General features: G+C 52.8%; 1 protein-coding gene across 1 annotated transcript; it reads left to right on the top strand.

Annotated features, from left to right (window-relative positions):
• Nucleotides 1-12,376: 12,376 nt before the first annotated feature.
• Nucleotides 12,377-15,156, top strand: LOC128266978 (uncharacterized). Its single transcript, XM_053003769.1, has one exon. The coding sequence runs from the start codon at nt 12,377-12,379 to the stop codon at nt 14,981-14,983; it is 2,607 nt and encodes an 868-aa protein (XP_052859729.1). The 3' UTR covers nt 14,984-15,156.
• Nucleotides 15,157-24,460: the final 9,304 nt, after the last annotated feature.

Here is a 24,460-nt window from a genome sequence, read left to right as displayed (position 1 = left end):
TAGGAGGCTGTGACGACACGCCGGGGCCACCGGCGATTAACAGACTAATTCGAGCGGGCCGTTTCAGCGGACCACCAACCGTGCGGCTCGCGCTCATCTTTACGGCCTCTTGTGCACTCCATGTGCGCCACCGAGGACGCCCATCGGCCCATCTTGCCACCCTCTGCAACTAGAGCGAGTGCGCCCTTCTCGGACGCGACCTTGAACGAGGCGGTCGGCCAGTTTTCCTATAAATATATGCGCACTTTCACTGGTGCTCTGCGACCGGGCGACCTCCTCTCTCTCTCTGTCTCGACCGCTGACATCGGCGAGATGATTGCGGTCAAGAGTGTGACTTCCGTTTCGCCAACGTCTTAATGAAAACGTCAAACACGTTTTACATCGCCGCACGCTCGTCGTCGCACGCATTCGCAGCCTCTTCTCTCTTCTCTCTCTGGGTGGAGATAAAGTGCACGCAACTGCAATTCCGGCCGTCCTCGAGGCGTCGCCGACGCGCGTCGTGCGTCGATTAATGTCGCTGAGGTCCAGCCGCTCCACGACGCTCGCCGGAGCCCGACCCGACCCCGGCCCGAACGCACGGAATGCGTACCGCGTGGCATTGGCCGTCGTGCGGTGAGGTCGCTCGCGACCACCCCAGCATGTCCCCAGCAGGTTCCCCGGCACTCCTAGGCTTCCGGAAGTGCGATCGCATCCGATCGAGAACGGGGTCGAACGCGCTATCGCTATCGGAAGTCGGGGCAAGTCCCAACGCCGAGGCGCCGGACCCGACAACGAGTCGGGCGCACGTGACTCCCGTTCACTGCCACTGCCGGCTACGCCAACTTGCGGGGCCTAAACTTGAACTTGGCGTGGCCTGCGTGCGTGTTCGACTAGGTGATCGTTGGCACCACACCAACTAAGTTGGCGACGCACGTTTTTTTTCTTTTCGTTCGGATCTAGAACGTTTGGGCGAGCTAATGAATAACCGGATCTCAGGGGCTTTGGTACCTCCAGTACCTCCACGAACCACGACGCTTGAAGGTCAGGCGGGCTTGCGGTTCAAGTAATCGATTTGCTGACTCGGATCACACTTTCGTCCGATAGCTAATGCCTGCCAGTTGGGTCACCGGATGTGCAAGGTTCCGGTGGACCAAAGGGGTTGGGGTACCAGCTAGTGGTGAGCGACCGCAGGGCCAGCGAGTGGGCTACGAAATGCTGCCTCCGTGGGAGAGATGTAGGAGATCGAGAAGGTTCGCACAGAAAAGTCGTCTAGGATCGGTGGTGCATTGAAATGCACACGATTAGCGAGGGTCACGCGCGTGTGTGTCAACGTCAACGACGCAGCATGATCGACGGCCGTGTCAATCACATTCCACAGCACCACAGCTTTCCCCCGCTTGGCACGCGTTTTAATTCTTCCGTTTAGTTTCCCTTATCTGGCCCTCTGATGTCCTCGTCGAGATATAATCTGATTTCGTCGCGGAATGCGGCAGGCATGAATATGTGTCACCCTATGGCTCGACATGGAGGGCGACCATAGTCATCAAGTAAGGACATTGCGTCCGGGCAGTTGCAGGTTCCCTGAGCTATTGATTGACAATTACAATGACCATTTATTTGTTTTCATAAAGCAGATAGGAATGAAGGGTGTTTTTTATAAAAACGGATGTAAACAAATAGTCTACTTTTTCACTTAAGCCTAACAGTAGAAAAATATATTTTAAAACATCGAGGAGATTGCAATATGTGGTCGCCGTTTGAGCGAGATACAATCTCGACAATTCACCAAATGTTTCTTAATTGATGCCTCTTCGATCGTCCTCAGGCTCATTCGCACTGATCATTCTGCTTCGACGTAACTACGATCACGAATAGGAAGCGATTAGTTCTCTCACTGTCCGCCTAAATGTTGAGTATTTGAAAGATGCATGGATTCAAACTTACAATAAACGGATGAAGACAAACGAACGGTCTACAAACTTGATTGATCTTACTGTTTTCTTTGTGTCGGGACGTTTCTTTAATAGGTACGTCAATCGAAGTTCATCTAATCGAACAAAAAGTAGTACTTAAATCTAATCGTACGAAACAAACAAATTCAAAAGTGACGTTTCGTAGATACGATTCAGTTACGCTTAGCCGTTCCGTTCAGAACCGCACGCACTTAGGCAGCCGCCGCCGCGGTAGAATCGAACGAGATCAAATGCCAAGGACTTTCCACTTCAACACATAAGGTACATTCTACGCAGGGCACCCATCGACGGCAAAGGTCGACTGGCGGACTGGTGCGGTGGAACCGAAACGGAACCGCCAGCCCAGTCCCTGAAACGCAAGCAGTGAAAAGCAAGCAGTTTTCTTGTCCAGACGCTCCGGAGTCCCTTTCGCTTTCGACTTCTCCGGCAACTTCCGATCCCGATTGTTCGGACGACCAACGTCCCACAGCCACCCTTCTGAGACGTGTGCCGATGGGCCGTGAAGTTGTGTCTCGCGTTATGGCGGCCCAAAACGGACCGGTTCGGTTCATGACCGTTCGTTTGAGCGTTGCGTACTTTTCATTTCGTTCACGTAATGGACCTGGACTCTCCGACACCGGTCCGTCGTGACCACCGTGAAACCCTTACGGCTGGCCCGCCAAAGTGGTGGTGATGATCGCACACGCTCGAGCCAGTCCCTGGGACCAATTTATTCTACGTGATCAGCAAACCGGCCCCACCGGCCAGCTCCTCGCGGATCCTTACTCCACCTTGACCGACCGACGACAAGAGGCCTCTCTCTATAAGGAGTTATCGAAGGTCAGTTCGTCAATTCACTTGACTGGGGCCCTCATCCGTTGTTGTCTGTTAGGCAGCCTGAGTGTGCGCGCGCGGCCTAGGGCTTGTACGATCCTTTAACTCCTCCGGGAGCCCCAGACCCGTCTGGAAACAGAACGACAACGACGATCGAGGGTGACCGGGTACAGAAGATACCTTTCCATTTCTGAAACATAGCACATTTCGCGGGAGTCTGGCAGACTTTGGCGAAGGTTGCCGGCTTCGTCACACTGCCCTACTCCCGCTGCCATTGGTCCCATTAACCGCCACTCCTTGTCCATTTTGTTGCGAACCGTGTTCTAGTGTCCCCTGCGTAAACCCCCGCCGTTGATCGTACTCTCGCCAAAACTGGGCTCCATCTCCCTGTCCTCATCTCTACAGGCGACGTCAACCCGAGCACGAACTTCAAGAACTCGCTCCGAAGTGTGTGACACTGAAAACAATCACTTCAACTAGCTGACCCTGGAAAGTTCAGTGAGCCTGTTGCGTGAAGCACTTCAGCGCACTACTGTAGCGGCTGGAAAAAGCGTATTTTGTCGTCATCTGTTTTTTATGGCTCGTTGTTTCTGCGACCGGCAGCCTGCTGACCTTCTCGGATATCCGGGCCAGTTTGGCGACGTAGTGTTTTACTCTTTGCTTCCTCGAGAACTGGCTGCAGGAAGTTTTGGGCTCGGCAACGGCAGAGTCGCCAGAAATTGATTGATTAAATGGAACATACCGAGATTTATCGGCACTTACTGGTTTACAATTTCTTGTGCCTAGTGACAGTGCCATTATCGCACTTCGATCTCATAACATGCAAAATGTGTAAAATTAAATTAAAAAGCAGTGTCACACGGCATGACGTGTTCTACATTCACTGCGCGTTCTGCACGCTAATCCTTTCGTTCGATCAACGTTTTTTTCTTCCGCCAAGTTTGACAGAACAATCTCCAGACGTTCAGCAACGGAACTGGGCTGCACGACGGAACAGAAAATATCAAAAATTGGACCAACCGTGGTCAGCGTAGAACCGGGTATGCATCGACCGGCTGGGTTGGTTGACTTTGACCTTACAGTGCGAAAAGTGAACGTGATGGTGATCCTTATGCTTCGATTGGTGATTCTGTGCCCCACATTGTGCCCTATCAAATAGATCACGTGACTTCACGTGGTTCCGTTCGGACCAAACGGACACCGGGTGAGAGGAGGATCGATCAGATCACACTAGGCAGGTTTGGGCAGTGGGCATATTTTCTATTATAAGGAACAATTTAAGTGTGAGTCCACAAATCTTTGTTGAAATGTTGGCATACATCTAGGCGTTTATCAGCAGATGCATCCCTGTTACTTTTGTCCGATGGCGATTGAAAGCCTTGACCATATTTAGACCAACATTTACATCTACAATTATGCAATGAAATGAAATGAAAAAAGTGACAAAATCATAAGCAACACAAGGGCCAAGTTTAACGCAGTGCTGCTTGTTTGGTAGGAACGGAAAAATACACCTCTAAAAGGGCGGTATCGATCGGGTTGCCGTGGCGGCCATCCTAAAAGAAGGTACCGCCGCCGGGCTTCCTAAAAGAAAGGAAGCCACACGGGGCTATTCGGGATATGCCGCTCGGCTTGCGTGAGACGGTGTTGCATCATGCGTTCCGAAACCGAGCGATGCGTACTGACCTCGTTATCTAATTCAGTTACGAACCGAAACGTCATTTTTACAAACATTTGTACTAACTTTAGTGGCAAGCCAGTAAACACCAGTAAACATTCGTTTAACTAAGTGACGTTCTTCAACAGCTAAACGACAACCAACGATCCGCCAATAGTTTATGGTTCTTTCATCTCCCGGGCCGCGCTGTAATTTATCGATCGCAAAATTGCACAGACGGTGCACATAAATTACAGCCTCCGTCAGCACGATACCTGCGCCCCACCGCGCGCGCGTCACGTGATCTTAAATCATCATCACCACGGCGCGCCACTGATCGTTTAGGCTTCGCCCGGTAAGACCTACAGACCCACAGACCTACCTAGCACCCCCAGAGTGCGACAGACAACCTTACGCCAATGTCGCAGCCGATGACTAAACATCGGCGGACTCGGCCGTTTTAGGAAGTACGCGGCGCACGGCGTCGTTAGCATGCGTGTTAGGAGCTCGCCCTGAGACGTGCCGCGAGAAAAAGAGAGAGATACGATGCCCTCATCAGCCGTGTGTTTGGTGGACGATGCGCCACTAGTGTCAGCGCAGTTCCTCGCCTTGGCGACTCCTTCCTTATGATCGATCGCCGGTGCCAGCGTTGCCGGTGGGTGCACGTATCCTACCGCCGCGGAAGGCTGCGTTGCCGCCGTCGCCGTTGTTAATTTATGTAATCGACAGTGCGGTGCGACCTTTTCCTTCACTTCCTAGGGTTTCCGCAAAAGGCGCCTCCGGGCCTGCTACTTCCGGTCGATCGCGGACACATCCCTGCCGGCCGGGGACAGAATATTGAAACTGAGGTGAGGTTAGATGTTTCGCTTTTCGGGGAAACATCGACAAAAAAAAAAAAAAGGGGGTAGTTCTGTAGGTCAGCCTGACTTCCGACACCTGCCGTTCGATAGTACACGCGGCCAGCGCGGTCGGATCGCCTAATTTCATGGCTGCCAATTCTCCCTCGACGAGTGAAGCGCCGCGGTTTAAAAGGGAGCGCAACATATTCGAATGTTGATTTTCGTGCCCGTGGGCAAGGTTATCGGCCATCAGCCGCCGTCGCCGCTAGAGTAGCCACGGGAAGCCCAAAGCCGTTGGTGGGAGACCCTACCAACGGCAGTTAGGTGTCCTTCAGCAGCCAAAACGTGCGCGCTGCGTGTGTGTGTGTCAGCAAACTCGTTGGCCCTCGGGTAGCCTCGTATTTTTGGCAAAAAGAGTAACCACTTGACGGATGGTTAATACCCCATTGCGATAGGTTCACGGCACGGCGATAACAGGTCCTGGGCGCGATGCGGTTCGCTTCCTCAAAGGTTTCACCAGCGGTTGAGAAACCCCGGCAATAAACTGCACGTCGGGTGACGTCCACCGCGCAGCTCATGCAAATTCCATGGCCACCATTTGCCCGGTGGGCAAAATGTCTTGGTCATGGATACCCCCCGAGGCCCGTAGTACTATGGGAGCGCGTCCACAACACTTTGTGAACACATCCGGTGGGTCGGTTGGGTTGCATGGGCACGGGTCAGCCAATTAACTTTTTTCGACACACTAAAACAAAGCCAAATTTACCCCCTCACAGACTCCAAGTGGGGCAACTCGTGAAAAGGCCACCTTTAGGGGAAGCACAACAACGAGGGTGAGTCACCGAAGGAGAGTACAACCATCGGGGTGCACCACTTGGGGGTTTTCCCGGCGTGTCAATAGCCGAAAGTCTGATTACGCAATCGTCCTGACCTACATCTGCTACGATACAACTCTGTTCGCATCTGCGGACGAACGGCCGTATCATGTTGGATCTTTAGCACTGAAGAGATCCTGACATCAACACTTTTAGTCCATAGGCGTTGAAGTTCACAATCGAGGTGCGATCTTCCGAAACGGGACGGTCCAAGAAGCGCTGCGTAACTTATCGTCGATCGAGGAAATCGAAACGTCCACAGCTCAACTGTGAGTGGGTCTCGTGATACGGCCCACGTGTGTCGGCGACATATTGGACGATCACGCATCGGTTTCCTTATTTGCATACGGGCGCTACTGCTACGGTTTGACCTCCGATGCTGTTCGGATGCGCTACTCGCATCAAGTAGCCACTCCTCACACACTTGAACTTGAAACATCGCCGTCTCGAGTCGAAACATCTGCTAGGCTTGTCATGTACCGCCGACGACTGCGGTAATTACTGCGGGAGTGGGAAACCCAGCTAGTGCCACCGTCCCCGTCGGATGTACCGTGGAGAAAGAAATGGGCAAGCGATAGCCTCTTGGTTGCCTCCCCATAATCGGACCTATCTACCAGCGCTCACCTCAAGGGTTCAAGGTTTTCCATGGAGCCCGCCACGGAGAACGAAACCACGGACGCGGTCGTCCGTGAATCACCGCCCCGGTGGCTTCCAGAGGCGAGTAGCGTGCCCACCGGGAGCCATCGAGGCATATTGAATTTCATCTACCGCGTGTGCAGCGGAACTATCCGGCTCCGAAATCCGTGCCCGTCTGCTCTCTGCTGCCGCTCTTCAGAAGGCAATTAAGATATGCAGCGCCGCACCGTCGTACCGCTCGGCAGCGTAGTGATTATTGCGCCGGTGTGGGGACGGGGCTGAGGTCTATATACTCCTCTCTTGGTGGTCATGCTCCGGTGCCCAAGTGGGCGACCGGAACCGCCCAGCATCGTCGTCGAATGAGACGACGAAGATTTCGTAGACCAGACTTACTGGGTTTTGATTGTCCCAAAGCCTGTTCATGTCTAATTCGGACTCAAGAGTCCGGAGAATAGGCGGACGACAACACTCAAATCAATACTAGAGAACGGAACCCTACCATACGGAGTTCGGCGCGAACTCCGAATGCGGCGAAGATCGCATTACGTCACACAAACAACAATCCAAGTGACCTTCGACCGATCATTGGCAGCCACGGCGGAGTCACCACTGACTGCTAATCACCCGAAAGGGGGCAAATCCGTTCGACGAAGCATTGAAACTCCTTTCTAATCGCCAATCCCATTGGCCCCCGCCAGGTGGCGAAGTGGTGTTCCTCATAAATCCTCCGCGTTGACAATTCAACAACTCCCGCTGGTGGGAATTTGGCCACCCAAGAGCCCAGGAGGTGCCCCGAGATGGAACGGTAGTGCCTTCACCCTGATCCTTTCGAGTCTCGCGCGTCTCAAGGCGATGTGCACTCGAATCCTCGAGAGACTGGCTTAGTGAGGCAACAAATCATGCTCCGAACACGACACACCGCCGATCGATCGTTGCCAGCCCGGTGACTTGCCGGATAACCTACTGCCCGGGTGTCAGATGTCAGACATTCGACACACGGAATCCAATCCCGTGCCCCGGATAATCTCCCCACCCGACGGGGGCGCGTGGACACCTTGACCGTTGCGGCGTTGAGTAAACTGTCAGGAGGGGCCGAAAATCGCCCCTGTTCGGCGCGACACTGGCCGGTAACGTGTGATAGGGGTCTTGATGAAGACACTCATCTTGCGGAAATTTGGGGAGGCCCAGGCACACACACACACACGCAAATGGCGAGTCCTCTTTAGCCATGCGGCAAGAGAACGTGCGCCCATTCGCTTGATGACTCTTTTTTTGCTGCTCCCCGCTGACCCTGAAGATCAATGACATCGCGCGAGCAGCATCACGATGGTGGGACGCGCGAATGTTTACATTTGTTTTGTTTATGTTTTCTTCTTCTTCTTTTTCGTCGTCTGATTGATTGGTGGCTAATCGCGTGATGCTCGCCCTGATCGTGAGCAGCGTGCGGAAACGGTTTTCAAGCCCGGATAAAAATAAATTCTGGGTTGGACTTATCGCCCTTAGAACATAGCATTTGTCAAATAAAACTACTGAGCATAAAATGGTGCGACGTCTTAAACATCTTAAGTTTGAATATTCACTATTAAGTATAGAACGCGAAGATCAATGTTGTGATTTAAATATTTTCTGGAGCATTTTTACGGGTCGAAGTGAAATTAAATTTTAGTAAATAAAATTTGGCAAACTTACAAACACCCAAAAACGTCGAACAAATTAAATTACAACATAATGACAAATGCTAGCCGGATTTGATAAAATTTCATATTATTTTGACAAGAATTCAAGACTCGTCTGATACATACACTTTTTATGCAGACCTGAACCTACTGTACGAAGCTACCGTGTGAGTTGTTAAGCAAATTCTTTACATGTTCGCTCCGCGTCAAGGCCGCCGATGTAGTTAACCTTCAACCGACGGTCCGGCGGCCATCCTCAGCTGAAGGAGTAACAATTATGTTGAAGAGAGCACCCACCGAGCTGAACGTCTCTTTCTACGGCGGGTCTTTCTTCGAAAGGGGAATCGCAAAACATGGCGGCACAGGGCTTGCGGCCCCCCACCCCCATGCCCTCTCTTCGGGGGTCCGATGGAAAGTCGTTTTGTGGGCCACTCGCACAGGAAGCCGATCGCCGATCGCCGATCTGCAAGTCGGCGACCGTGAAGCTGACCATGAGCAGCCCTAGACGGGCGAGCAGGGATCCGGAACACTTTCCGGGCGTAGAACAGTTTTCTTTTTCTTTCGATTTATCCAGCCCAAGCGTTCGCTTTCCTTGCGGGCGACTGATTCTGAGCGACTGGCTAACTCCGTTCCCCAGCTCTCTTATGTGCTGGGGAACGCAATGCACTTCGCCTTAAAAGGTAACTAGTGCGGAAATGGCGTTGCATCATGCATCGATTCTGAAGGCGAAACTGATTATCGCTCGTCCTCCGGGCGGCGGCGTCCAGCCATTACAGCCCGCTGAAGTCCCTACTGTGCCGTTTCGGTTGCCGGAGGCAGGCGGCTTGGTGTAGGTTGCGTTTTCTTTCCGCTGCGCCGTCATTGGCCTCACCGAGGGCCAGCTTCATCGGAACGCTCATCATCGCGATGATAGCGAAACGTCGGCCAAACCAAAATAGACCGTATGGGAGCGTACGTTGAAGCCGCAACATCTTCGCCATGTGTAGCAGATCACCTTGGCGGGTTGTCCAAATCCTCGGTCTAACAGCGTCGAACTGATCGATCGACTGGCTTCCCTTTTTGAAGCCAGCTGGGCCAATTTATCATCGTCCCACGTTCGACAAAGTTGGGTGTGAACAAAACATCGACAACTTAATTCTGCTGGCAATATGCTTTGATCGTGCTAAGCGCTGTCCAACGGTTATATCCAAATCCATAGCGCACGATGAACTACGGTCCACAGTCTAACTGGACATTGGCCGGAAGATGGGCAATTCACGATCGGATGCTAAAAGTTTGGTTCCGATACCTTCGTCAGCACCAAGGATGCTCGGTTAAGTGACTCTCATGGCCTGACCAACTTCCAACGAACTACTCACTCTTGCCAGTGAAACGGTGATTGGTGATTAGAAAGACCATAACAGGGCATCGGGGTGCGATGCGATTTACCGGGAGCTCCAAATCCTCTGTTGTGTTGCGTGGCTTTGTATAACAAAATCCTTGGTCGGGTTTGGGTCTCCCTATTCGGTTGTTCAACAGTGCGCATAACCAAATGCCAAGCAGCTCATGTAACCGTAGGCCGGTCCTTGTTCTGAAGTCGTGGACACCAATAGGTCGGGCATAACTGTTTACGGGGCGACATAAGGTTCACTTATTGGATTAAACCAGCATGACTGTACTGCGGCGTGCTAGCAGTAAGTTCCGCTGGCAACCTGCAGACATCCGATGCAACAATTTTGTGCTCCATTTCGTAAGCATTCGGCAACTGTACGGAAAAACAATTGTAGACCTTCACGCACACAACTACGAAATGGCGACTGTCATTTTGGCAAATGCCGGGGGGATTCTGTGACGAGCAGGATCCCCAAAGCGAATCTAACAGCCTTTTCGATTGTGTCAATCTCAACTTTATCTCAATTTCCATCCTGAGTAGGCGAGCCTAGTAAGTATCTTTTCTAGTACTTTTTGGGGCTCGTTTGTAGATCATCCGACTTCGCTGCACCAATCAATTGATTTCTAAGCGAAAGACGTCAATTCGACCCGTCATCTTGAGTTCATAACTTTAGTACGGTTCTGCCCATTTCTAATAATTATGAACAACTACTACTTAATACTTCTTATTTACTACTTCCAACTAAAGAGCTGGGGACTCCCGCGGGTTGCCCTCTATATTTCTGCATTCACCAAAACGGCACTCCCGAAGGTGAGCCTCTCGTCCGGCCCGGCTGGTGCAGTGTCATTATCAGCAACAGGCCGCAAAGGGGGGGGGGGGGGGGGGGTTCCGAGTCGGAAATCGGGCCAACTACCGGCACCGGAGGTAAGCAACAATCGATCGCGGGGCGATGCGTGCACCGTGCACCCTTTTTTGACATGAGACGCCTCGCAACCGCAATCAACCGCGAACCGGGTTCGGGGGGGCACCCCTTTGGCGGTGGCGCCCTCCCGTCACCCCACGAGTCTAGTTCCGATCTGCGCCTCGGCACACCAACACAGGCGCACGGCGCGTGCGTGTCACTACGGGGCCGATCGGCAACCCGAACCCGAACCGACGGTCGGATCCGATCCGCGAAGTCTCCGCTCGGGTCTCGGGTGGCCAGCGGGGGGGCACTGAGTAGGAGAGATGATATAAAACCGGCGTTATTCCGTGGCCGTATTTCAGTCATTCAACAACACTTGTCGTAGCAACACCCCCCTTCGCCTACTCTGTGCGTGTGCGTGCGTGTGTGTGGTTGTGTGGATAGAAAGCGAAACACCGCCAACTGGCCGCCACCTGCGTCTCTGTGTCCTGCGTGTGTGCGTGTCCGTGTTCGTGTGCCTCTACTAACCAGCCGCGGTGTATCTGTGTGCCTATGTGGGAACAGCCGCAGCAAGCCACGGACCGACGGCAAGCCACGCAGAGATTACCTTCGTCTGCGAGTGTGTGAGTGGTTAAGTTTTGTTGTCCGACCGACCGACGGAGAAAGGGGAGCACATCGAACGGAACTCTCGGCTGATCCGGAGATCGAGGAGATCAGAGCTGCGCGGTGGGTTGATGGAGCGGCCAGCCGGTGCCGGAGCCTCTCGCTGGAGCCTGTGTGACACCTAGTGTTCGAAAGTGTGTGTGGTGTTTCGGACTGACAGACTGCAGCCACGCGGTAAGCCACCGGGAAAAAGGGCGATCCGGTGCGGTACGCGGAGCTAGCTAGGTCCTTCATGTGGCTAGGTCGTTCTGAAGGTGGCAGTAGCTGAGACATCGCCATCGCCGCTAAGTCTGCTCCAGTTCCATGTTCCAGGGAGCACTGAACCTTGAATGCGCCAATCGCCACAGACCAACACACCGCGACGGACTTTCAGAGCAAGTGCCATCCCGTACGCCGAGCGTGCGTTTGTGTGTGCTCTGCCCAGAGCCAGCAGCAGTGTAGAGGAAGGGTGAAAGAGATTTCCACACCGACTCACGCCACCGACGGTGATCGTGTGTCTAATCGCGATCCGTGTGTGCAATTGTGAAAGTACTCGAATTCCGGTCGACGCGAAGTGAAAGGGACAGAGCGTGAGCGAGGGAAGCGTAACGAGCGTAACGAGCTGCGGTGAACTTTGGCGTGGTGGATCGGTACAACTGACATCGGCAGTGAGAACCACCCACCAGCACCCAGAACTTGGACAGCGTTCCCGGGACGAAACAACAGACTGAGTGATATAATTGGCTGTGTCGGAAAATCGCCGCATTTTCCACAAAAAAACGCGGTTTGAAGAAAACTACCTAACCTGTACATAACGACCGGAAGCCGACCCGGGAGACCGACGAAGAGGATCAACCCAACTGCCCAACTCAATCGATACGCACTGCGCACCGATCGGTGCCGTTATTTATTAGCCTGTGCGACGCAGCGAAGAGGAAGCCATACTAGCCATATACGTATTAGGTGCGCGACGCACACACGAACACACGTTTTAGGTTAGTAGCCACCCGATGTCCGACCACGCTACCGAGGAACTACCGAGCGCAACGATGGAGGCTGCCAACAGCGAAACGACGCAGCAGCAGCAGCCAACTGCTGCCGACAGTAAGGGATCGACGGAAACGACGACGGCGGCGCCAGCGGTGAGAACGATCGAAACGGTGGAGACGGCCACGATGACTGATGACGCAGAGCTGCCGCGGCAAGAAAGTGAAAGTTCCGCCACGGAGCAACAGCAGCCCGGAGCAGTCGGTGGAGAGGTGATCAGCAGCAGCAGCAACGATGAAGCAAGCAAGGAACCGGTGGAAGCGGAAGAGGAGCCGGACACACTGTCCCCGCTGATGACGGACAATCACACGTTCCTGCAGCACCAGGAGCTGCTGCGCGAGGGACCGCTGGCCGAGGCCGGTGATGGTGAGCCCGCCGGAGACCGGCGGCTAGCCGAGGATCATCTCCACCGGCATCATCTGCACGGCGAAGACGATGAGACCCACGATTACGGGATCTACGACGACGACGGACGTAGCCATGATGAGGACGACGAGGAGGAAGATATTGAGGACGAGGACGAGGACGAGATGTTTATGCCCGACGATATCGACGACGGTGGGCGGGGAGTCGGCCCGGCGAACATGAGGCACTCCGACACGAAGGAATCGATCAGTTCGATCGACAGTGACGTGTCGCTGTCGTACGATCGGCGCAGTCTGACCGGGGAAACTAGCATGGGGGCGGCTCGGCCGGCTCGTCACCACCGGCACCACCAGGTGGAGGACGTTGGGGCCGGGTCGTCCGACGACGCGGCCAAGGATTCGGGCTGCGAGATTGCGAAGCAACAGTCGGGCGACGGTGGCACGCTGACGGCCGACCAGGACGCCGACGAGGCGGACGGTGAGGAAGTGGCGTTCGAGACGCCGGACGATGAGACGTGCGAGAAGATCGTCGAGCAGGTGGAGTTCTACTTTTCGAACGACAACATCCTGAAGGACGCGTTCCTGCTGAAGCACGTCCGGCGCAACAAGGAGGGCTTCGTGAGTCTGAAGCTGGTGTCGAGCTTCAAGCGCGTCCGCCAGCTGACGAAGGACTGGCGCGTGGTCGGGTACGCGATCAAGCGGAGCAGCGCCAAGATCGAGGTGAACGACCTCGGCACCAAGATCCGCCGGCTGGATGCGCTACCGGAGCACGACGAGACGACGCCATCCCGCACGGTCGTTGCTACTGGGTTGCCGTACGACAAGTACACGGTCGAGCGGGTATCGGAGCTGTTCTCGAAGTGTGGCGAAATTTCGCTCATCCGCGTACTGCGCCCCGGTGGCCCCATCCCGGCCGATGTGCGCCAGTTCATCAACAAGCACCCGGAGCTGCAGCAGAACGAGTGCGCGCTGGTCGAGTTCACGGAGTCTGCGTCAGCCCGGCGGGCCCAGTCGCTGGCCGAGTTTGTCGTGCTGGAGCTGGTGGCGCCGAAGAAGAAGACGGGCAAGAAGGCGACCAATGTGACGAAGTTCGTCGAGAGCTACAAATTTGCCGCCGGCCACGACATCGAGCGTAGCCGGGGCGGTGAAGGATTCGACCGGTTCCGGATGCGGCGTGGTTCCGGATTCTACCCGAAGCCGGACGGCATGCTGATGAGCACGGTGTATCAACCGGCGCCGCCGCCGCCACACCACCACCACCATCCGCATCACCACCAGATGGCCGGTCCGCTGCTGATGCAGCAGGAGTCGTCGCCTCCGCTCCAGTACATGCAGCATTCGCCGCAGCCACGCAAGTACTCGTTCGGAGCGGACACCTTCGAGTGCTTCCAGCAGCAACAGCATCAGCCGCAGCGGCGGACCAGCGCGTACTCACTCGGCTCGGACACGGCACCGGCGGTGGCGGGACGCAAGTTCTCCAACTGCTCCGAGGGTTACTCGAGCTGTGGCGAGATGTCACGCCGCACCTCGGCCTGCTCTTCCGAGGCACCGTCCTCGAGGCGGACATCGAACTGTTCCGAGTACTGCGCTTGCACCGTGCCGCGCCGGATCTCGCAGTGCTCTGGCAACGAGCTGATGTTCCGCCGGATCTCGCAGTGCTCGGCCGACCATCCGCCGGCCGGCATTCGCAAGTACTCGGTCGGCTCGAACTACGACCGCAAGTACACCAACTCGCCGGAGCTGGTCCAGCAGCAGCCCGCCACCGGGCCGCACCTGCTGCAGCGCCGCATCTCGATGGAATCGAACGGTGGTGGGTTCGACCGGAAGTACTCATCCGGGTCAATCACCGGCTACCACACGGACAGTCCGCACATCTCGCCGCGCAAGTACTCGAACGGGTTCGATCCGCTGCGCAAGCTGTCCAGCGGCTCCGACCAGTACTACTACGGGCGCAAGATCTCGACCGACTCTGGCTACGATCGCCGGATCTCGATCGGATCCGAGTGCGGATCAGCACCACGCTCCCGCACCGGCAGCATTCTCTGTAGTCAGCACGGCCCAACGGCGGCGACGACGACGGGCTCGGCCCTACCACTGATGCCGGGTGGTGCCGAAACGGTCGTAAGGACACCGATCGGACCGGACGGCAGCAAGGGTTTCGGGACGCGCACCAGACGCATTGGCCACATCGTGCCACCGGCTTAGGGCAACACGTCCCGCCCCGTCTCCCATTCGACGCAGTATTCTAATTTCTCGGTTTATTTTACTTTTTCGTTTGGCGCAACACCCCAGCGGTACTTGTAAGGCGTTTATAGCGGCCGCTCCCGTTAGGTTAGGTTAGGGACACACACAGGCGTGCACGCATCGCATCAGCTGGTCGCCGATATGCGTGGGCCTCAGAATGGGCGCCTTCGAGATACTTTCACTTGCGTGTCGGAGGCGCGCGATGGCCTAGATTCCCCACTCGCGCTGGTGACTCGCGCTGGATCTCGCGCCGACACCGTGTGTGTGCGTTAAGTCCGCACGCGAGATACGATATTGCGCAAGGGACAGGCGCGCATAGAACCGCGGCGACAGACAGTGTGCCGCTTTGGGCGGCGAATCGCGTCAGAGAGGGTGCGTATGTTGCCACGAGCGCCTGAGCGTGAGCGAGGTAGAGAGATTTCATTGAACTTATTTTAAGGCGCCCGCCTGAAGCACACACAAGCACGCAAAAGAATTCGCGAAGTGATCAGCTTCACGCGTAAAGGGCATCGCCGTAAAGTGGTTTCTGTTGGCGTTGGTCAACTGTCACTCGATCGGAGATCCTCCGGTTAGCGGTTAAGCGTAATTTTTGCGATTCGTTGTGCTCCTCATCTATTTATTTTGTTTGGTTTGGCGTAACACACACCAAACCACCGTGCTCCAGAGGTCCAGATGACCTTGTGTCGCGTGGCGTAGCCAAAATATTTATTGGAAACCCTCCCGTCGATAAGAGGTTAGCTAGACGTGGAAGATGTTTATGTCGTAGTGTTCGAAAGCAACGCTGTGTGTATTTGTTGTTTTGTAGATGATTTAAGTCGTTGGGCAGCCGCATTCGGGAACCATCGGTTCACTAGCAGATAGGAACATTAGCGTACCGTAAACCTCACTGGCAAGAACCGGTTTCTTGCACCGGTTCTTCGCTTGATCAACAGAACGGTCTCTGGAGCTGAGCTGAGATAGACTAATTTTAGAAGTACGACGACGATGCCTGATAGTGAGGATCTGGCACTACACTGGCCTGGTCCGGACCAAAAGCTGTGAGAGGATCACGTGTGGACTACCTCGCACACAATCACGGTGCGATGGGTTCACCCTCCCTGGCACACAAACACATACAGACCACAATCGTGCCTTAACAATGCAACCCCTACAGACCTTGACCTAGTTGGGTTCGAGAGTTTTTTTTTACCCCTTTTCGGGCGGCTTTTCAGTTCTGGCGGGTGCGACTCGTCGAACCTGTTGTTTGGCAGGTGAGAGAGCACCAGTGAGATGTCTTTGCTTGTGTTAAGACAACAATAGCCGGCGGCCTGAGATTGTGGGCGCGCACCCAACCAAGGCGCTCTGGTCGGAATGGTCCTTACTACGACGACGACTGGCGCTACAGAGCCCACCGAGCCAGCGTTCGTGCCAACATCATCTCGGGGGTGCAATTTATGAAATTAGCTAAAATGAAAGCATGAAGCAAAGCATTCGCTACCCCCCTCCGATGGTTTGCGATTAATTTCGCCAGGTCTTTCTCGCGCGGCTGGCGGAACCGGCCGCGTGCGAACCCCACTGGCGCTTTCGCGTTCCGGTAGACTTAATTTCCGGTCGCCGATCACCGGCCCACTCGCCTAGTCGGTCCGATTTTAGGCTAGAGAGAGAGAGGCACACACAGCTGACAAGCCGAAATCTACTGGCGGAAAGTTCCGAGAAGGTGGACGCGATCACGCGGAAAATGCGCTCCATTCACGCGAGGGCACACCAGGGGAGGTGTGTAAGTAGGAAGTGAAATTACCGCTCGTCAGCCTCATAGTGTGTGGTTTCGGTGGTTAGCTTTGGTGGGTCGTAAAAAAAAATTAACGGCCGCCCGGTGCGGTAGTATCTCGGCGCCGGGAAGGGCGCCAAAGTCGGTACCGTCGCCTCACCAATTCCCTAAGCTAGGCCTTTTCTCCGCATTTGGCCGTGTCTTACATCTTTGCCCAAACTTTGCCCAACAACAGACACCCGATAAACGAGCCCGATTTCGTGGCATCCTAGTTCCGCAGGGAAGTGGGATGCCAGAAAGGAGGCGGATCCTCACTATCACGGTCGGTGTACGAATGTTCGTTACGTAATGTTTATATCGAGTTAAGTATTAGGTAGTATATTGAATCTAGGAGCTATGTTAGGTTTTGCTTCGTCAGCAGGACATCGAACGTTGTGCGTTGAGTGGAGTCGAGTGGAGCAAACCGTTAGGAAGATCCGAGTGATCCGATCAAAGAAAGAAGGAAAGAATTGTAATTCGTGCTGTTGCAGTGTCAGGCGTTAACGTTTAAAAGTGGCTGCTATGACAGTTAGTTTAGTATACTGTTTCTCTCGTATGATATAATAATTATACATTGTATGTTTCGTTTCGTTTCGTTCCCGTTATCCCTATTGCGCTCTTGTGTCGCTCGAGACGCGAGCAGACAGCTTATCTGCTTAGTTACTTAATAGCCCGTTAAAGCGTAGACCCTATGAACATGTAGCATAAACACAAACCAACAAGCTGGGAAGGATGCAACATAGAACATAGAACTCGACTTCGATCCTCGCGGTACACCTTCCGGCGGTGTCGATCGAAGGAGAGGCCCCATATTGATAGCGAACACAGGAAACACCCCATCACACCCGTTAAACCCCATTTACCCCATCGTTGACAGGACGCGAGTAGGGAAACGGACCAGACTAACAGTGTACTACCGGAGTACTTAGTATGATACTTGTATTAATCGCGGGGACTACTCCCAATACGTTACGATCCGATTGATTTTGTTACGATTCCTTATTGTTTTTTGTATTGTTTCGGTTTTTTTGTGTTTTCAACTATTCCCTCTGTCCGGAAATATTCCTCGTAATGTGTAACGTTAAGCAGCAGTTGAAACAGGCAGCAATGTGGAACACACACCCAGGTGGTGCGACGTGGCGCGTGCGTGCTGGATATTTCGGAATACGCAGGGCAAGCGCCGAAGGAACTGGGGATCCCCCCCGCGGGATCCCGCGTTCCTGCGTGGTGCCGCCGCGTGGACACAGCCATCCCTTTTTCCCGAACGTCTCCCGAAGATCACAGCACGTTACCGTTGCCACGGATACCGTAGGACGTAGTAGTAGGCTGTAGCGGCGCTGAGGGACGCCCATTAATTTGACTAGTTTTAAGACCGTTTTATATGTACGAACGTTGATATTAACGCGCTTTCCGGCGCACCGTGGTCCGGCCTACCGTGGAAGGCGATCGACGTCCGCGACGTGACATACATGCGTAGAACAGCACACGGTGTACTCGAAAAGAAAAACGAAATACAGGAAAGAAAGTATTTTACACAAAGGTATGGCCTGCGTATGGTTTCTTTTCTGGGCGACCACTGATGACACATACGCTCCTTGGGCGAAGGGCCAGCATTCTCGGGAGCATCATTATCGAGCAGTGCATCATCCGAAACGGGGAGCGCTGGAAGGTCATTAGCTCGAGGCTCTCTAAAATTAGACCGGACAGTGGGACCTCGGTTCAAGAGGTGGAAATTGGAGAAAATTACTGTTCCGACACCCTCTTCGGCAATATTGCGTCAGCAGCAGCATCGGCGGCGGTACACTACTTCGGGAGGGCCCTCAAGTGGGTGCCCCACCGTTTGTCCTCCTCGCTCGCCATCGGGCCACAAGCTCTCTAATTTAATAAATTCTCCAAATCCCATTTGCCAAAGGTGTTTGCGCGGGAGGCGTGTGTGCTGTCCCTACTCTACCGCCATCCGGTGGTCGTAAATCACTTGGAAGGGCGCCACACCCAGCCAGTCAGCCCAACCCGACGTCGTCGGCTAGTCCGGGTCTCGTTCCGGGCACAACCCGGCACCCTGGGCACGCTGGGCGGTCGTTCTCCGACGTCACGTCCCCATGACCCACATTCTGCCCCGGGGGGGCTGCAGGCCGCATCTGCTCATTATCGCGGAGCATTGCCAAACCCGCGCGTGCGAGAGGGGGGATGGATAAAAGGGCGGCCACTGGGGACGATTGGCCTTCATCGGAACGGTAGGGCGTTCTCAAAATAACTCGTCATCGTTCTATGCCTCGTGCGAAGCCCCGAACTGTCACCCAAATGTCAACCTGCGACGAAAGTGACGCAGAAGAAAGGGAGCGCGATCGCACGCCCAGGGTCACCCGGCGCGGGCTGAGCGGGAGGAGATCCTACTGGTTACCCTTGACGAGCGGGGCTGCCACAAAGGTACACCACGCTCTCTTATCGTCCCCGGGCTCTCGTCAGAGTAAAGTCAGAGATCCTAGAACACTCCCGGGTTTGATCGTGGGAAGGGAAAGTGTTACCCCCTTGAGCTGTCAGTGGCGGTCACAGGCCGCATCCACACTCTCGCCGGGACGGCCCTGCCACTGACCGGGAGGCGGCAGCCGACGGCGACGAAATTTATGACTGTCGATGGCCTTCGCCCGTCACGCCAACGAAACGCCACCGAGCTCGCCAGATGGTGGCGGAGGGAAGTAAATATACATCATAAAAATAGTACTCTGCAGCCAGAAGGGGGTTTTCACTCTCGTGCCCGCCATATAAATAAGATGCACAAAGTACGTGGTGACTCGGGGTGGTCGAGAGACCACCCCTCGAGATCGGCACCCTTTCATGCACCAGCCGATGATGATGTGTTAGAGACCAGACCAGAACTGGGAAGGGCGGCTCGCTAGCGGATCCTATCTGCCGCATCGCAGATTTCAAGGATACCCCAGCCGTGAATGGTCTCAACAGCGAACTCCACTTACAACGGCACCGTGACAGACGCTAGGCTCAGGCCCCTCCTCAAAAAGGCCACATTCGCAAACGCGTCCAACGCTTCCGGACACTCAGCTGGGCTGCCGGGGTTTGAGTACTTCCGAGACGCTCGGCACGGCACCTCTGACACAATAAGCGGCGGCTGGCATTGGGCGAAACAAAATAAAATTAAGCAAAGCGGCTGCATTACTATATTTGGCAATACCCCCGCGTGACCAAAGCACGGTAAACGGGCGGGGGGAAAGGTCAACCGGCAGCGCGAGCGCGCGAGCTGCGTGATTGCGCTTCGTGCCGGCAGCTTCCTTCCTTCCGGCAGCGCACGGCCAGTTGGCCTTCATCTGCCGTGCTGTGCTGCTATCTTTAGTCGCCCAATTTGTCCTAGAAGGACCCTAAGGTTGTGGTCTGCGTGTCCCGGTGGTGTTTTGGTCCGGACGGAACACTGCCTGGCCGTTTAACGGGTGATAGTTGGGATTCTTACTTCCAAAACAAACCACAGAGAAGAACGTCGCACTGCTCATCCGTTACTAGCGACCGGAAGGGCCTAATGTGTATCATTCCCTTCCGATACACAGGCGTAACCATCAATTTCCGATCGCTCGCTCTGGTTGGCCGATAAATTTGCTCCGCTCGCCTTGACGCGAGCGTGCGTGACCGTCATCGCGCGAATGGCGATAAAAACCGTCGATAGAAGGGACGGCGGAAAGCAAAACGGTCATATTCAAGCGGACCCGAGTTGACTTCGGAACGGAACGCAGCCGATTACGCACGACCTGACACAACGAACACACACACACACACGGGATAGTAGTGATACGCTCGATCACGTGGTTCTGGATTGACTGTTTGATTGGCGCTTATTTTCAAACATTTTTCAAACTTGTGCGACGAAGCGGGTGCTCTTGCATTGCATACCCTACGGGCGTTAAGCTCACCGAGCGAAATCGTCGATGTTTTTTAACATCGATGTTTTAACGAACGAGTTTAACTTGCCGTTCGTTAAAGCACGGAACTAAAGCCGTTGAATTTAAAACTTCAGAGAGTCGCTGAAAAAGGACGTGGCAACGAAAATTTGTGTAATATTCCCTATCCAGAGCGTGAATTCGGCGTGACACATTTTAATTTATAAAACTACAAGTAGAACTTGCGGTTTTTTCAATAAAGAAAACCAAATTTTGCCTTGAACACTCACTTGATGCCTAAGATTTAATAAATGGGAGAACTAATCTCCTTAGAATTCAACCGAATATTTATTGGTTTGTTTATTTGACTGTGTTAGAACTGAACATTTTAGAACATTTTAGCTATCGAATGGTAAACTGTTAGTTTTAACCACTCCAGCTTCCTATCGAATGGTAAACTGTTAGTTTTAACCACTCCAGCTTCCTATCGCATTTAAGAACCTGCCAAACTATTCGGCTACGAATTGTTCAGAACCAACTCATCTTTTGATTGAAATGATTGAAACTGATTTCGAATCTAATGAATTCAACACTGATAACTTACAATCTTTACGGTCAAAATGCGATCAGACCACATCGGATGAAACGTTCGTTTGTTGTGAATGTTATAATTGCAGGGCGAAGTAAATATAAGTAAATATATATATTTTTTTCAATAATTTCCTGCAACAGTGGCCTGAAAAACTCAAATCATCAACCGTCATAAAATCACTGTCAACTGAAGTGGAATAAAATAACATTCTAGTATTAATCAGTTGGGGAGATTCCCAAAAGATTAACATTTTATTTAACTCCCTTCGCGTGGTTTACGATGAAGATTTCTTTCAATTAAATTTAAGCACCAAAAATACGTTTCAACGGGCGCCCGGCGTGCGTTTGGTTGCAATAATGGTACAATAAACACTGCACGATTTTCCATTCACAGACACAACACACACGGCATTCCGGCGGGGACAAATTAATGGTGACACTTTTCGAATGTCCATCAACAGATTCGTCACCGTCACCACGAACTCGCCAATCCCACGTATTGAACCGTTTCGTTGCTAAACGACCGCCTTGGCAGAATTGGCCAATCGTCCTTTCCCGTTTCCCAGAATATGGAGCGTCCATTTTAGTTGGACGAAGACCAACGCAACGTGCTTTTTTTTCCTTTTTCCTCCCTAACCAAATTGCCGTTTTTTGTGCAATTAATTTCATTTACACTAATTTTCTCAAATTAAAAGTTCTGTCAATCGCAAAACAAGGCCTGCCCTTCATCCTTTGGCCTTCATCGTTTCGAGTGTCAATCAAAGCGGGTCTTATTAATAGCACGATGAACAACTGACCACAAATGCATTTAATTTTTTAAGGGCAAACTTCTACTTAGTGCCAATTAGACGTCGAACGTAAGATTCCTTCATGTAACAAAGATTATGTTTCTCATTTTTCTCAACATGATCCTTAGGAAACAGTCCAAAACCAACCGGGTTAATTCATGATGATTTTCCCCTGAAAAAATCGAGGAGCAGATCAACATAGCTTTTCCGTGGATAGAATGTCATCTTTTCACGTCGAACCGCTCGGACACAAGGCTGATGGTGACCGCGACCGGTATGATTTAATTAGCGGTAATTTATGCACCCTGCAGCCGCACCCGTGATGTATTAGCACCGCTTGGGACTTTAATTAGGATATTAGGGAACTCTAATGAAGATATCACTAGCACCACTGGCAGACGGTAACCGAACGAACGACCGAACGAACGAACGAACGTACGAACGATCGCCGTCACCAATGCCAAGTAACGCGAGAACCGCACGATGCGTTTACGGACCAATTTTCACTTTCGCGATGCATCCGAAGCTCCTCTAATGAGCTGCATTGCACTTCTCCCGTGCGCAACAACAATGGCGGATGGTTTCATTAAACGCGGATAATTGCTTCATTTCTTCGAATTCGAGATCACCTGACGGAGACGGGCCACGGGCAGCAGATCGGGCAGATCATAAGGATCGGGCAACGGCGCGCGTCGATGGTGCATGCAGAGGGCGGGCGCGCGTTGATCTGCGCAAGTGATGATTTATGCTGATGATATAAATCCTCGTGCGACCCCGTGGCCATAAATTGTCAGCATGTTAATCAAACAACGTGATGGCGCTGCGGTGCCGTGCGGCCGGCGGAGTTTCGTTAAAATATTTTCATAATTACTCTGAAGCACTCGCGGGCAGGCGAAAATTGTTCAACTACCTACTGATCTGGTGTAGCGTGTTCCGGCGACTGTTTAATGGCAGGAAATGGCACCCCACTGGCTTGCGACAAAATGGTTCGCGGCCGTCCGACCTCCCCAGGTGTTGCAATATTTGATGCAATAATTAGTGTTTAACTTTAGAAATTTGATAAAAATAATTTTATTCGTTTCAAATCGAACAAATTTTGAAACCGTTCAAAGACAAGTTTGTCCAACAAATTAAATGTCAATGAATAAATGTAGATTGTGCCCTAATTGACAATAGTTTCCTTAAATACAATATCAAAATGTTTCTGTGAATCGTTTACCTACGTTATATCGTACCAGTTCAGAGTCCTTTTCAATACTTCATCCGCCGTGTTACCTGACCCGAAAGATAAGAGGTTTAAAAATATTTTAATTAATCAAAGTTCTCGCCCCTCCTCGGCGCACGCCGACGCCACGGTGCGCGAGTGCTTGGAGAGCGCACCACTTTCAAAGGCACGCTATCAGGCGAGACGCAGTGCCCTACGGAAGGGATTGAATTCACTTATTTATGCCTCAGGAAAACGCGACACATTCACGGCCTCTGATTGCCGTGGTGCCACATGTTGACATTTCGTACGGGTAAGGCTGAATGACGATCGGCGGCGGGAGGAAAATATGATACGGTTTCCCGAGAAGTGAGCCACGCTAAGCCACGTGGTACGGTTACATCTACATCGGGCACCGTGCGTCAGTGGGAAAGGATAAATTATTGGAACAAAACGAAATCAACCAAATCCGGTCCGGTTCGGAGAGTTTTGGTGGGGATCTCCTCCTCGGGTGACAAAATAAGTGTAAATAATACTATTAAGCTAGCCAGCGCGGCCGGTGGTTAGGTCGGAAAAACCCCTGGCCACTTTACCAGCAGCGCGAAGCATGCACGATGGAAGGTGCAGCATCTGCTGTTTGGGGGGGAGCCCTGTTTCCCGCTCGATCGCTCGCTCGATTTCTTTTATAATTATGCACGCGACAACGCACTTTCCCGGCTTGGGGAGAAATGCGTTCTAATTAGAGTGTTGAGGAGGTGATGAACGTAGCTTGTAGTTATATAATTGGTCCCTCAGCCGGGTGATGTAATTTAGCACCACGTCCCAGCACCCACACGTGGGCGGTGGTAGGATGGGTGTTTTTTTTTTAGGCCGCATAAGTCGTACAGGTCTTACATGCTTTTCCATATTAGGTGCAAAGTAACGATCAACATGTTTCGTAGAATAATCGTTCAGACATTAAACGTTACGACGATTGAAATCAAATTAATTTAATTAACTTTGTCGTTTAATTATTTATCTATTTATCTTTATGTTTCGACAAAATAAATCTCCGTGGTCTGGATGAAGAACAATAAAGAATGATTAGCCCAACACTGCGTTTGGGCATTATGATCAAAATGACTCTCCTTAGACTTGAAATTGTTGATCGTACACGAATTGGATACCTGATCATTCAAACCCCATACA

Source organism: Anopheles cruzii, chromosome 2 (genome assembly GCF_943734635.1).
Source record: "Anopheles cruzii chromosome 2, idAnoCruzAS_RS32_06, whole genome shotgun sequence".
Lineage (NCBI taxonomy): Eukaryota > Metazoa > Arthropoda > Insecta > Diptera > Culicidae > Anopheles > Anopheles cruzii.
Note: the sequence above shows the minus strand (reverse complement) of the source record. Positions and strands in the feature narration are given on the sequence as shown.

Excerpts from the sequence above, each read along its gene's own strand:
- LOC128266978 (XM_053003769.1), top strand. The coding sequence starts at position 12,377 with ATGTCCGACCACGCTACCGAGGAACTACCGAGCGCAACGATGGAGGCT.